This window comes from Drosophila ananassae, chromosome 2L, assembly GCF_017639315.1.
Source record: "Drosophila ananassae strain 14024-0371.13 chromosome 2L, ASM1763931v2, whole genome shotgun sequence".
NCBI lineage: Eukaryota > Metazoa > Arthropoda > Insecta > Diptera > Drosophilidae > Drosophila > Drosophila ananassae.
The window spans coordinates 19,769,835-19,782,910 of record NC_057927.1 but is presented as its reverse complement, the minus strand read 5'-3'; the positions used below and the strand labels follow the sequence as shown (position 1 = coordinate 19,782,910).

General features: G+C 47.0%; 3 protein-coding genes across 12 annotated transcripts; 2 read left to right on the top strand and 1 right to left on the bottom strand.

The window, feature by feature from the left end:
* Nucleotides 1-952: 952 nt before the first annotated feature.
* LOC6501493 (protein RUFY3) lies at nucleotides 953-11,010 on the bottom strand. Of its 9 annotated transcripts, none has more exons than XM_014911597.3 (7): nucleotides 9,884-10,154; nucleotides 8,745-9,734; nucleotides 5,122-5,555; nucleotides 4,805-5,055; nucleotides 4,335-4,749; nucleotides 2,426-2,523; nucleotides 953-1,917 (listed from the first exon to the last, which is right to left on the bottom strand). In XM_014911597.3, exons 2-7 carry the CDS (start codon nucleotides 9,709-9,711, stop codon nucleotides 1,293-1,295), a joined length of 2,790 nt encoding a protein of 929 aa, XP_014767083.1. In that variant the 5' UTR covers nucleotides 9,712-9,734; nucleotides 9,884-10,154; the 3' UTR covers nucleotides 953-1,292. The 9 variants fall into 9 exon arrangements, with proteins under 9 accessions (XP_014767083.1, XP_014767080.1, XP_014767079.1 ...); XM_014911594.3 differs by having other exon boundaries at nucleotides 8,871-9,734; nucleotides 9,884-10,152; XM_014911593.3 differs by lacking the exons at nucleotides 8,745-9,734; nucleotides 9,884-10,154 and adding an exon at nucleotides 10,516-11,005.
* Nucleotides 5,683-8,379, top strand: LOC6499074. 2 transcript variants are annotated; one of them, XM_032454910.1, is made up of 5 exons: nucleotides 5,683-7,447; nucleotides 7,502-7,869; nucleotides 7,926-7,995; nucleotides 8,055-8,155; nucleotides 8,216-8,379. In XM_032454910.1, the coding sequence occupies exons 1-5, from the start codon at nucleotides 5,683-5,685 to the stop codon at nucleotides 8,261-8,263; spliced, it is 2,352 nt and encodes a 783-aa protein (XP_032310801.1). In that variant the 3' UTR covers nucleotides 8,264-8,379. The 2 variants fall into 2 exon arrangements, with proteins under 2 accessions (XP_032310801.1, XP_032310798.1); XM_032454907.1 differs by having other exon boundaries at nucleotides 8,052-8,155.
* Nucleotides 11,011-11,077: 67 nt separating the features above from the next.
* Nucleotides 11,078-13,021, top strand: LOC6499075 (DNA polymerase alpha subunit B). The gene has a single exon (XM_001955323.3). It carries the CDS (start codon nucleotides 11,180-11,182, stop codon nucleotides 12,983-12,985), a length of 1,806 nt encoding a protein of 601 aa, XP_001955359.1. The 5' UTR covers nucleotides 11,078-11,179; the 3' UTR covers nucleotides 12,986-13,021.
* The last annotated feature ends 55 nt before the right edge of the window (nucleotides 13,022-13,076 follow it).

The following is a 13,076-nucleotide window of genomic DNA, read 5'->3' as shown; positions in this document are numbered from 1 at the left end:
AAATAAAATTTGTAGCCAAAATCATGATAACCAAAAAATTATAGTTCTCGAAGATCTAAGATCGGGAAGGTATACCATTTGCCGATCGGACAATTATCAAGAAAGTTATGGACTTTTTCCTGAAATAAATCGATGGGGAGGCCATGTTGGCCAAGTTAAGATGCTTGGGTGGCTAAAATGGAAACTTTTGAAACACTTTTTAGTCAATTTTTAGGCCAATTCGTATCAGATGTGAAAAAGGAATACCATTTACAAATCAGGGAACTAAGAACCGTCGATCCGCATCAAAATATAGTCCCCATCGACAAATAAAATTTTGGCTCGATTTTTGGCCAAAATCATGATGGTACCCCTTTGAAAAATTTCGAAAATGGGGTCAGATTTAAGTTGGCCAGGTTTTGATTGAAAATAAAAGTTCTCGAAGATCCAAGATCGGGAAGGTATAACATTCGCCGATCGGACAATTATCAAGAAAGTGATGGACTTTTTCCTGAAATAAATCGATGGGGAGGTCATGTTGGCCAAGTTAAGATGCTTGGGTGGCTAAAATGGAAACTTTTGAGACACTTTTTAGTCAATATATTTACAATCCGAATTGGATTTGAAAAAGGAATACCATTTTCAAATCAGGGAACTAAGAACCGTCGATCTGCATCAAAATATATATCCCCATCGCGAAATAAAATTTTGGCTCGATTTTTGGCCAAAATCATGATGGCACCCCTTTGAAAAATTTCGAAAATGGGGTCCGATTTTAGGTGGTGAGGTTTTGATTGAAAATGATAGTTCTCGAAGCTCCAAGATCGGAAAGGTATAACATTCGCCGATCGGGTGAAAATTGGCCAAGCTATGCCCTTTTCTAAAATAAATAGAGATTGGGCTGAAAGGGTTGTTGACGCACTTTCTGAAGATAATTTTTTTTGGCAATACTCCCATAAATGAAACAATTAAATAGCTTAAATCAATATGTTTAATATCAGTTTGGACCTTTGACACATTATTTAATAAGAATAAGGTAATGAAGGCATTTAAACAACAAAATTTGATAATCATTAGAAAGTATCTTTTTCTGTTTTCAGTTTACATTCACTTTATCTATAGTTAACATTTGTTTCGAGAATCCCAATACATAATACATATAAACAGGAATTAAAAGTTGTCCAAAGATCCTTCAACATGAATTTCAGGATACAAAAATAGCAGTATTACATAATATTGCAGGAGGACTGCATTCCGCTTCTATGACATCCGTTCGGACACATGGGTGTTCAACACACACATGTCCCTTATTATCATTTGGCGTAGCAGGCGTTGCACACCCGCACCGGTTTGCCCGGCATGCCCTGAGCATTGAGCAGTGGAAGAGTGTGCTCCGAGCAGGCCTTGCAGAAGATCTCCCCGCAGCTCCGGCAGTGGTGCTTGCGTCGCGTCAAATTGAACTCCCGCTCGCAGGCTGTGCAGTGGGTGGCAATGTTGTCCGGTGTCCAGATACTGGGAGTACCCACGGCGTCTACCGTGGCCTGCAGAGACTGGGCCGAGCCGGATAGTAATTGGCGGTGGTGGCGCTCCTGATCCTGCATCTCCGATACCTTCAATCTGCTCACACTAAGCTGAATTCCCAGCTCCTCCAGAGTGGTTTGTGCCTCCGACCACTGGGTTCGCGCTTTTTCCAGATCAGCCTTCAGTTTATTGTTTTGCTCCTTTTCCTCGGCCAGCTCCTTGAGGCAGCTCTGCAGGGAAGATATTTTCTCTTTTAGCTTTAACTCCTTTTCTTGCAGGGAAATGCGCCATTCCCGCTCGATTCGGGATTCGGCCTCAGCCCGCGCCGCTCGCTCCTCGCTTGCCGACACCTGTGTCGTTAGGGTTTGCGACGTGTTCTTCAGGATCTCCCCCAGGTTGCTCTTGTCATGGCTCCACCTGTAAGCATAAAAAAGGATGAACATTTGGTTCTGCCAATTTCACAAAAGCATCTGAACTACAAGCTGTCCCGATTTCTTAATAATTTCTTTAAAACCACATTTTTCGTTTGAAGATATTGATTCTTTTATAGAATATGTTGAATATGCTATTATAATTGCAAAAAATAGAGATCAATAGAGATGGTTTACGACTTTCTAAACATGAAAATGATAAATCTAATCAGAACACAGAGTCCCTGAAAAACGAAATATTTCATACTTTATTCTTATTTTTTAATGAAAGCTATTTAATAAAACTATATTTTCTCTGCAATCTAGCCTCTTTGACATTGATTTTCCAAAGTAAGAAAATAAATATAAATAAAAAGCTATACTTGATCAAGCTCTAAACAAGCTTCAAATCTGAAAGATCATCTAGTTCTTCCTCAATTAAGGTGTTCCACAGGATAGCCCACAACCCCTTACTACCAATCCCCTGTAAAGTAAACACCAAACCGCCTTCTTACTTCTGCTCCAGCTGCTCAATAATATTGGTCATGTCCTCCTTCTGGAGCTCCAGTTTGTCCATCAGCTCAGTTTTGTGGGTTAGCGAGGCCTTGCAGTCCTGCCAACGAAGAAAATAATGGATGTACCAGCGTTGAAAAGATCCTTTATTTAAATGTCATTGTTAGTCGGATGGTAAATGAAAAACTGCGGGTTGGGATTAGTTTTATTTTTGTTCTGGGATCGATTTTAGAGTAGAGTATTAGAATACAGGCTGATGCTTCAACGCGTGTATAGTTACAGATTTATAGATAGATCTATAGATTCCATATAGTCTCAATATTTATTTATATAATTACAATACTTGTATTTGACTAGGCTGAGTGTATAATTACAATATAAGCGGTTGCGTGGGGGTTTCATACGTACATACATATGTATAATAAACATCTGAAGCCTCTTAATCGCACTATACATATATACATACATACGCCTTGTTTTCAATATAATCTCGAATATAATCTGAGTATAATCTGGATCTCTGGGTACATAATTCAGCTAACAGGTCGGGTACAATAATATTTCAAAACCTTTAACAATTTCTTTATTGGTATTCTCTAGAGGATCTGGTCTAGTTGAAGTCAAGGCATTCTATATCGTACACACACGGTCTATAGGGCTATGTTTCGGGTTAAAATTGTGATAGGTTTTCATATCCTTGAGGCACCTTGACATGGACTTTAAGTGCGAGTCAGGGTCTGAAGGAGCAATTGAGATCGGTTACATTTTTCGTTTGAAATTAAGATGTAAGTAGGTGTTTATTATGATACTTAGTATTATCCACGTAAAAAGTATTGTATTTAATATGACAAACAAGTTTTAGAGTTCCATCCGGTAAACATTAAATATAAATGCATAATTTTGACGATTTAGGCACTAAATTAATTTCATAATGCTTTTAGTTCAAACTTTAAACTTAACTTTTAAAATAGGGATCTCTGTTTATTTTCGGGGAAGAAAAAAAGTATCAGATGGTTAATTGAAGAATCCACATCTGGCCGGTTCGACAGAGAATCATCTTATGCTACACTACGAGTATTTAGGTATCCTCTGGGGACTTCTGCTCCCGACACAAGACATAGTCGCTTCTGGAGCCATCGCCTCCGAAGTGCTGGGTCACTGCCGAGGCCGCTTCGGCCAACTCATCGTTCAGCGATTTGCCGGATGTCGGCGTCTTCGGCTCCTTGACATCTTGGGGATCCTGGGGTATCGGGGCATCCGGCTGCCGCGGGGACTTCCTGTACTTGCTGGGATCGAAGGGGGGAAAGGGATCCATCTTGAGGTGAAGCCGCTTCATGGGTGGGCCAGAGTCGTGTTTGTGCTTCTTGGTAAGCGCCTCGAACTTCTCCAGATTTTGCTGCCGTCGCGTATTGGGTGAGCGATCTCCGCCAGCGGCTCCGCTCCCAGCTCCAGCTCCTGATCCCGCTCCCGGTCCATGGTGGTGGTGGTGCTGTTGCTGCTCGACAAGCTTCGATTCGTACTTCTTTTCTAGCGATTGTAAAATGTTACCAATTTGTGAGGCTTTCGTTTGGAGGCGCGAAACCATCTCGCCCTTTTGTGTGAGTTCATCTTCACATTCCTGGTTGAATTTTAGACGGGGATTATGTTTTTTGACTTGACTTTTTCAGCTTACGCCGAATCTCTTAAAAATAATGACTAAATCATACTGAAAACAAACTTAAACTTTAACCGAAAATAAATAGAAACTAAAGTTACGGACCAGATGAGTGGATGAATGTGAGCAGATGAGTTGAGTGTAAAAAAAAGGTTAAGCAGACTTGTTCAAAAAAAGATAAAAAGATACTCTAATACTTCCTCCTTTCTCTAAACAAATCGGCTCAACCAGAGGATTTTAAATCAATTTATAGTCACCTGTAGTTTGCGATACATTTCAAGATTAATCTGCTTGATGTCGTCCAGTTGGCGGCGCAGGGAGACTATCGTGTCCTGCTTCTCGTGTATGTCCTTCTCCAGCAACTTCATGGCCATGTCCGACTCCGCCTTGAGGGACACCTGTAGCTTCAGTTCCTTTTCCAGATCGCTGTTTTTGCGCCGCTCCTCGGCCAGCTCCTCGGAAGCCTTCTCCTTCTCCTTTAGCTTTTCTTTGTCCGAGGAGCCACCCGACCCAGTGGAGGTGTTGTCGCCTCCTTGCGAGGACTGTCGCATGGCCTGGTTCTCTGCCTGAAGAGCCAGTAAGCTATTCCGAGCTATGGCCAGATCCTCCTTCATCAGAGCGTTTGTGGTGGTTAGAGACTCCACTTTAGCCTGAAGGTTGCCCACAGTGGCGCTAAAAATAGAAACGAGTTTACACAAATCCTCAAAAGATGGCCTTAGCAACGCACTTGAGGTGCCTGTTGAGCTCCTCAATGTAGTTTTTCTGGTCCAGCACGGCGATCATATTTCCCTGCCCAGTGGCATCCAGTAGGGCTGGCGGAGCACTGTCCTCCGGCGGAGCATCTGCGTTCCGGGAACTAGAGCGCAGGTACAACGAGAAGTCAATAACGCCCTGCTGCGAGTCCAGATCCTCCTCCTTAACGCAGAGATTGCAATCGATCACATTCAAGCCCACCAGGATGCCCATTATCACAACGATCTGCTCGAAGAACGAAAGGGTATTTTAAACAAATGCATATCCTGGAGAAGAGTGTCCTATCCTGACCTCGTCGCTCATCATGAGCGCATGCGGCTCGTAGTACTCGTACAGGGAATCCTCCCGGTGCTCGATTAGAGCCTGCAGGTAGTCCGATAGCTTCTTCTGCATCAGGGCAATCCTCAACCAGGCCCGAGCTCTGCCTATGTGGGTGCGTACGGTGGGCAGATCCCTAACGCTGGCCGTGATGTCCTGCGCCTCCGGACAATAGTGCTCGACGCTCTGCAGCAAATCCCACAACTCCTTCCGCGGACCAAGGAGACCCTTCTTCGGGCGCAGGCCGTGGCCCAGGACGTGCTCAATGACGATGAAGAAGTGCTGCAGCGGCAGGTGGTCGGAGTCCAGCATGCGACCATATCGGAGCGACTGTTCCAAGAGTTCCTTAACCACCAGCTTGCATATATTGACCAGATTACTGCGCTCGATTTCCGCGGTGTCCCGAGCTGCAAAATGTAGAAGAAGCAACACCAATGCATCCGCAATTAGACCAGGATTAGTTGAATGCTCGGCCAGCGCCGGCATTTGCTTCAAAACTTCAACTGACAACTAACTCTGAACTCTAAACGAGTAATGAACTTTTATGTGCTCTCCTGGCTGATGTTCTTTCTGGCGCCCGGAGGCTGTCCTATCTATAGCATCGACCTGTCCACTCTGGAGGTGCAAAGCAACGACTTCCAGAACGAGCTGACCCTGCAATCGATGCTCAACTCCGAGCTGCGTCAGTACCGGAATGGCCTCAACGAAAGGCTGAGCGGGAAGCCCCTGAGCTTCGACAAATTTATTGATCCTCCTGGCCCCAAAGTTCCGCTTCCGGTGGATCTTGATCTTGAATTGAAACACCCAGAATGGCTGTTGGATGTGCAACGACTGAGAAGCGGCGAAAGAAGTGTTAAGGAGTCGGATTCTGATTTCCTGGGAACAAATCTGTTCAGTGGCCCCGAGAAGCATTGCTTTTCCACGGAGGACATTGCTCTGATGTCCGCCCGCAGGGATTTTGAACTGCTGGTGCCGAAGTCCTATCCGAATCAGTGCATGATCAGTGACAGTGTGGTGAAAATGCTCATCAGGTACTTCAACACGGTGAACCAGATTGTGAAGAAGATGTCGGACGACGAGACGAGACGACTCCTGCAAATGGCTCTATACGATTCTCTGGGCGGCTACCTCCGCTTCTACCTAGTGCCGGCGGCCCAGATGTCCTTCTACGCCGGCCGCCTCAAGCTGAACACGGTGGAGTCCCTGGTGAAGCTCTATCGGCAATGCCGCACGGCTCTCAACACGAATGGGAATGGATGGCGATCGCCCAGCAAGGACATAGTGACCCAATTTAAAATGTCCAAGATCGAGCCTCTTAAGCCACCGAAGTCCGGTCGCGCCGAGGATGATGCCTCCTGTTGTGCCTTCCTGGATCAGAGCCAGATCAAGGCGGCGGACCAGGGCCAAATGATTGTCCCCCTGCCCTGTCTGGAGGCAATGGACGAGAACGGCAACCTGAACAACATTTATCTGCCCTTTCGGAAGAAGCGCATCTACAACCTGAGGGCTCCGCGCTCCGCCTTCATCGTGGTGAAGTTTTTCGAAACCCTGACCAACTGCCACCGATTCCAGGGCATAAACCAAGCCGAGTACAATCGCAGGCTGCTCTCCTGGATTCGCGAAAATGTCCAGCTCCACTACACAGATGAGCAATTCTATCCGGGATTGGGGGGTATCCTACAGATCGAACAGACCATCTTGAGTCAGAAGCAGCCGGAAGAGAAGTGTGAGAAGGAAGAGGAGGAGAAGCGTGCGAAGGAGGAAGAGGAGAAGTGTGAGAAGGCAGACAATGCAGAAAGGACCGAGTACACAGAAAAGACAGAGGAGGAGAAGTGTGAGACAGAGGAGCCGGAGATGAACGAGGAGGAGATTGATTCCGCGCCCAGGGAGGACACTCGCAAGCTGAGTCGCTCTGCCAACCACTGGAAGATTGAGGAAAAGCATCCGAAAAAGGAGCACCACGACCAAATGACCAAAACTCTCGAGGGCGAGGAACCGACATCGGAAGTGGAGCAGTGCCGGGAGTGCGACAATGACGACACCTTGATCTGGTGCATTGCCGCCTTCTTGGCGCTCCTGCTGCTCCTCATCCTGCTCATCATTTGCTGCTGCATGCGAAAGGGCAGAAAGAAGAAGCCTGTGGACGAGGAGGCGGGTCACGAGAAGCCCAAAAAGAAAAAAGAGGAGCATCCTGAGGAAAAGCCTCGCGACGAACCTCACGAGAAGGAAAAGACACGAAAGGACAGAGCCTACTACTCCGGATCCAGTCGCTTTAGTGGGAAATCGCAATCACAGGATCGTAAGTCTTGAAAATATTTGATTAATACCCGTAAGTAACACCTCTTTGTTGCAGCAAATGGATCCCGGACCTCCAGCTCCTCGATAGCCTGCCAGTTTAACCGCAAGTGCATGCCCCTATCCTTCCATTCAAAGGGCGACCACAACAATGCTGAGAAGCACAAGGAAAAAAGAAGGAAGCGAGATGCCATGACGAAAGTGCTCCCATCGTTTGTGTCCACAGACTCCTCGCCGCGCAGCATGCTGCGATCTCCGCCAGGGCCGTTGCCTATGCGATCTCCCTCGATGTCAGCCCATTCGGAATACCCGCCCAACACCGATAGCGATGACGTGTCCAGGGAGAGGGAGAGAAAAATGGACAGGGTCTATGGCGTGGACTCTAGACAGCTGAGGCGGAAACAACTCCAAAAGGGCAGGAGAGAGGTAGGTCTCGAAATTATATCAGAAAGTGTAAGTTTATTGAAATTCTTAATGATTAGACGACTGGAAGCTCTGAAGACAAGAAGGACAGTTCACCGGAGAGGCGGAGGCCCAGCCGGGTGAAAATAGGTAACAAAACACATTCCTCCTAAGTCGTATTATATATTCAAGCCCTCAATCAATAGCAGAGACAGACGAGTCTACCGAAGATCGTAATCTGGTTAGAAAACTGAGTCGGGAAAAAGCCAAGCCCAAGGAGTCCAAGACCAGACTGAAGGGCGGCGCCGATGTGAGATAATTAATTTAATTGAGTTAGCAGGGATAAGAAACTAATTAGTATCCTCCACAGTCTGTTAAGGAATCACCAAGTTGGGAAACTACGTTCGAGGACAGTTAGGGACGTCGGGGGCGTCCACCTGTTTGTTGGTATTTCTATTGTGTATTGTGTTGAGTTGAGTGTATATTTTGTTAGATGATATAATAAACCCAGTTCAGAAGGTTAACGCACCGAGACACGGAGAGTGCAGGCAACGAAAGGTGCAACAATGCAAAAGAGGCATGCAAATCAATCAAAGATAACACAGGTCGGGAAAACATAAGGACCAAGGGCCAGAACATACTTGGGTTGAAGGACATAAAGGTTTAAAACATAAGGAGTGATAAGAAATCATAATTTATTAACCAGAAACATTAAGATCAAAATAATGATATAAACTGTCCTCTTTGTATGTTCTGGTTTCTGTTTGTACCTTATCCTTCTACGACCTGTGCCATCCGTTCCAATAATCAGATAGTTATCTAGTCAGATAATGAGAAATGAAGAGAAACTACAAAGTAGAAGCGTGCTAAGGCAACAGAGGCAACAAGAAGCGACCTACAGAGATGCGACCACTCGGCGAAGAGGCCGACACTCTGGTGCTGCGACTGGGAGGCGAGTGCCGAGGCGCCGCTGTGGACCATGTCGCACAGTCGACGGCCGATAAGGTTTTCAATTGCCATAATACCATTGTCCGTGATGTCCAAGGCGCCGCCACCGCCACCGCCACCATTGCTCCCGGTGGACAGGCCCGAGAAGCGTTTGCTGTTACGCTTGCTGGAGTTGGAACTGCTGGTGCTGAAGTTCCCAGCCCCGATTCCAGAGTTACCCGCAACGTCTGCGGTGTGTGCCGGCTGCTGGCCGCCAGTCCCACCAGCAACATCAATGTCCTGCAGCTCCTTGAGGCATAGCCACTCGCCGTCGACGGATACCCGGAAATTGCAGAGGTAAATGGTGTCCTGGACACCACCAGCCAGTTCCTCGCTCGTGTTGGCATGCGAGGCTTTCGGCAACGCAATAGTGTTGCTGTTGTTTGTCAGAAGTTGCTGCTGTTGTTGTTGTTGTTGCTGTTGCAATTGTTGGGGTTGCTGATGTGACTGCGACTGCGACTGTGACGGTTGCTGTTGTTGCTTTGCGTTTTGAGGTTGCACTTGTTGTGGGGGTGGATTCTGACCCTTTTGCGATTTAGCCGCTCCCGCCCTGGTTGTTGTAGCTGATGTTGTTGTTGTTGCTGTTGCCGATGACGAGGACTTTGCAGACTTGCCAACTTGTTGTTGCAACGTTTGAGGCTCCTTCTTGGCTGCTGACGCTCCTGTTCCTCCTGCCAACGATGACGTCGTGGTCTTCATTGTTGCCGTCTTGGCTGCACTCCTTAATGGCTTTGAGCCACTGGCACTGCCACCAGTTACTGTACTGCCCGACTTGAGGCGACTGCTGCCACCACTCGTGCTGCTGCTGCTGCTGCTAATATTGTTGTTATTTGCAGTCGACAGCCTTGTCTTCTTCGTATCCTCGACGAGTCCTCGCATTTTGCAAAGGTTACTTCCTTTCTCTGGACGTGCGTAGTGGCGCACGCATAATTTGTGGGGGCGTCCGTTTTGCGTATGGGAAATTGGCCATAAAAATACACATACATATGCATCGATATTAGCAGATAATTTATTTCAATTGCTGTTCGTCCTTTTTAGTTGTTGCCTTTACCTGTCCGTTGACGGGGTGAGTGTGTTCCTTGACCACCTCTTTGTAAGAGGTATCCTTGTTAGAAAATTAACTTAATAACTGAAAGTGTACGGCCCTACGATGTTGCACCGATGTCCTGTTGTGTACGCGTTGAGTAAGACTGCCACAAACTTTTCTATCCTATTGATTTGTCAAGTATGCGGAGCTTTTGAACTTTCGCGGAGCTTTCGTTAGCGGTACTCGAGCCGTTCTATTCTTGTGGGCCACCGTTATTTAAATTTTGGGAATACATGGTCCCTCTAATTTTATTTTACTTACTTGGGGTTATTTTAAAATTGAAATTTGTTTCTTTTGTTTATTTTATTATTCTTATAAATGTGGGTTTTTCAAACATGAATTTTATAAAACTATTTTGTAGAAAAAACTGATAACATTTGTGTGTAACATAAAAATTTTATGTTTTTATTATTAATTTTTAATTAGTATTACTCAGTATTTATTTAACTTGCTTATTATTTGATAACAAACTTTAAATTCTATTTAAATTATTCAAAACTTTCGCGAATTTCATTGGAACGAGTAAACATTAATATCACTTTGCGATAAGAAACTTCATAACATCGTAAGTATACACATTGCTTGAAAAAACTCACCGCGTTTCATTCTCTTGGCCAAGATTTTGGATGGCGACGGCACACCCGCATCCCCAACAGACTCAGCAATTGGCTGAGTTGGCGGAGTGGACTCATCCGGATACGGGTAGGTTGTAGTCCCGTCGATTACTTCGGAGGCGGCCGCTGCAGCAGCTGCATTGGAGAACTGCGTGGAAATGTGGCTGAAGATCTGAGAGGAGATAGTCTCAGTGCGTCGAAAGGTGTTGCGCAGGCGCTCAAAGGAGGACCCGGAAGACACCGACGTAGGAGATCCCGTAGGGGGCGGAACCAGAGTCGAGGCACTTGGAGAATGTGAGAGGGATTGCGAGTCATCGCTCCTCTCGCGGCGCACCAGCAAATCGTCCGTGCTCATAGCAAATCACTCAGTTTAGCACTCAGTTGCTCACATAAATCCGCGCGCTCTAATATAAACTATTTTCTGATATTGCACTGCGATACGGAATAAACAAGAGCTTTGTTTGTCAATACAAAATGAAAACAGCTGTTGCATCGCGACTAGAGATGGACGATATCCCAACTAATCGATAACAACGGCCAATTGAGAGCAGGTGTTTTTGTAATCTGGCAACGCAGTTCATTTTGCCGCCAAAAGAAAAGATACTATTGTTTATTTACAAAGATATCACACTTTTAAGAACCTCGAATGGACGCGGAAATAAAGCAGCAGTTCGATGAAATGGGCGTTGAGCCCGCGGATGCGGTGGTGGAAAGGTGTGTGGACTTGGCCATCACGTATAATGTGAGCGACGCCACGGAGTTTGTGGAACAATGGATGGCGTTCAGCCTGTCGCATCTGCACGGCGAGGATCCTACCACCGACAACCTCGGAGAGTTCGAGCGCAAGGTGCTACAGCTTAGAAAAGATAAGATTGCTTCCAAGACAGCTGCTCAGAAGGTGAAGTCCTATGCTGCGCCGGAAACAAACTCCCTTGCCACCTACGGCCTTATTGAAGACGACCCCATGATGGAAGACTACATGGGCGATTCGGTAGCGGATTCATCTGCCATGCACACGCCCAAGAGCAAGAAGGAGGCAACCCGCCCTGCAGGGCTCAAGGGCGGTGTGCTCTTCAGTCCCGCCAGCTTCACTCCCCAATCGGCTAAAAAGAATCAAACAGGAACCCCTGGCAACGCAGTTAAAGGCAAACCCGGCGATATTGTAGACTCCTTTGGCCACCCGAAGCTCTTGTCCGGTTCCAACTGGCAGTCGGATATGGAGCACACGTTGCCAGTTGTCCAGAAACTTCTCCACAAAGATGCCCCGCTGACCGTGGCCAACCTGGGCTACATGAACGATCTGCTAAGTGAGCGTTGTGACGACCTGCATGATCGCCTGGTAGACACTGGGCGAGCGCTGATAGACAGGAAGCTGGGCCCTGACGGAGCAGCCGAGTGCAGCTGGTATCCGCAAGACAAACATACGCTCGAAGCCCTCCACTTGCTTCACGCCGTGGGCATGATCCATTCCGAAGACGATGGCCCGCTGGACCCCCATTCTGCATTCCTAGCCGTATCCGATATTGACAACAACAGCTTCCTATCGCTGAATTTCTCGAGGATTAAGTCTTGCAGTATATTCCCAGGACAAGTTGTGCTCGCCAAAGGATTCATTCCAAAGGGTAACTCCTTTGTGGTAGAGGAGATCCACACAGAACGGAAACTGACTCCCCCGAATCCCTTAAAAGTTGACAGGGAGCTGCAGTTTGTTGTGGCTGCCGGCCCGTTCACAGATAGTACTGATCTGTGCTATGAGCCTCTTCACGACCTCCTGAATTACCTAAAAGACCACAGACCCGACGTACTAGTTTTAACTGGACCCTTTCTGGATGCGGATCACAAAACGGTTGGGGAGCTAGCTGAAACATTCGACTCCTTTTTTGAGAAAATGATCGCAGGAATTATGGATGTGGTTGGGCCCCACACCACAGTATTGATGGTCAGTAGCCAAAAGGATGCTATGGCTCACTCCGTGTACCCCACACCTCCACCAACTCTCCGAAAAAGTTATCCCAACCTGCACATGCTGCCCGACCCTTCGATTGTGGACCTGGATGGCATAACACTGGGCGTCACCTCCACTGATGTTGTGGACCATCTACTGAGCCACGAGCTTGCAGCAAATGCCGGCGAGAGAATGCATCGGGCCATCAACCACTTGTTCCATCAGGGTTCCTTCTACCCCATCTATCCGCCGGCGGACGAGGACATGCCCTACGACTCCCAGCTGGCACTCAAGTATGCCCAAATCAGACAGTTGCCCAACGTGCTTATACTCCCCGGCGATCAGCGACACTTTATCCGCCTGGTAAGCGACTGCCTAGTCATCAATCCCGGAAGAGTGTCGGATAGTAAGGGCGGCACATTCGCCCGCTTCTTGGTTTCGCCCACAGTCCCCGGAAAGGTGGCCAACATGTTCAACAGTGTGGCATGTCAGGTACAACGCATCTAAGCACTTTCGAAACAAAAATAAACCTCTAAACAAGAATTCAAGTTGGAAGTGCTTATTCGGGTGGGAAATCCGCATATATGGCTGCTAAGTT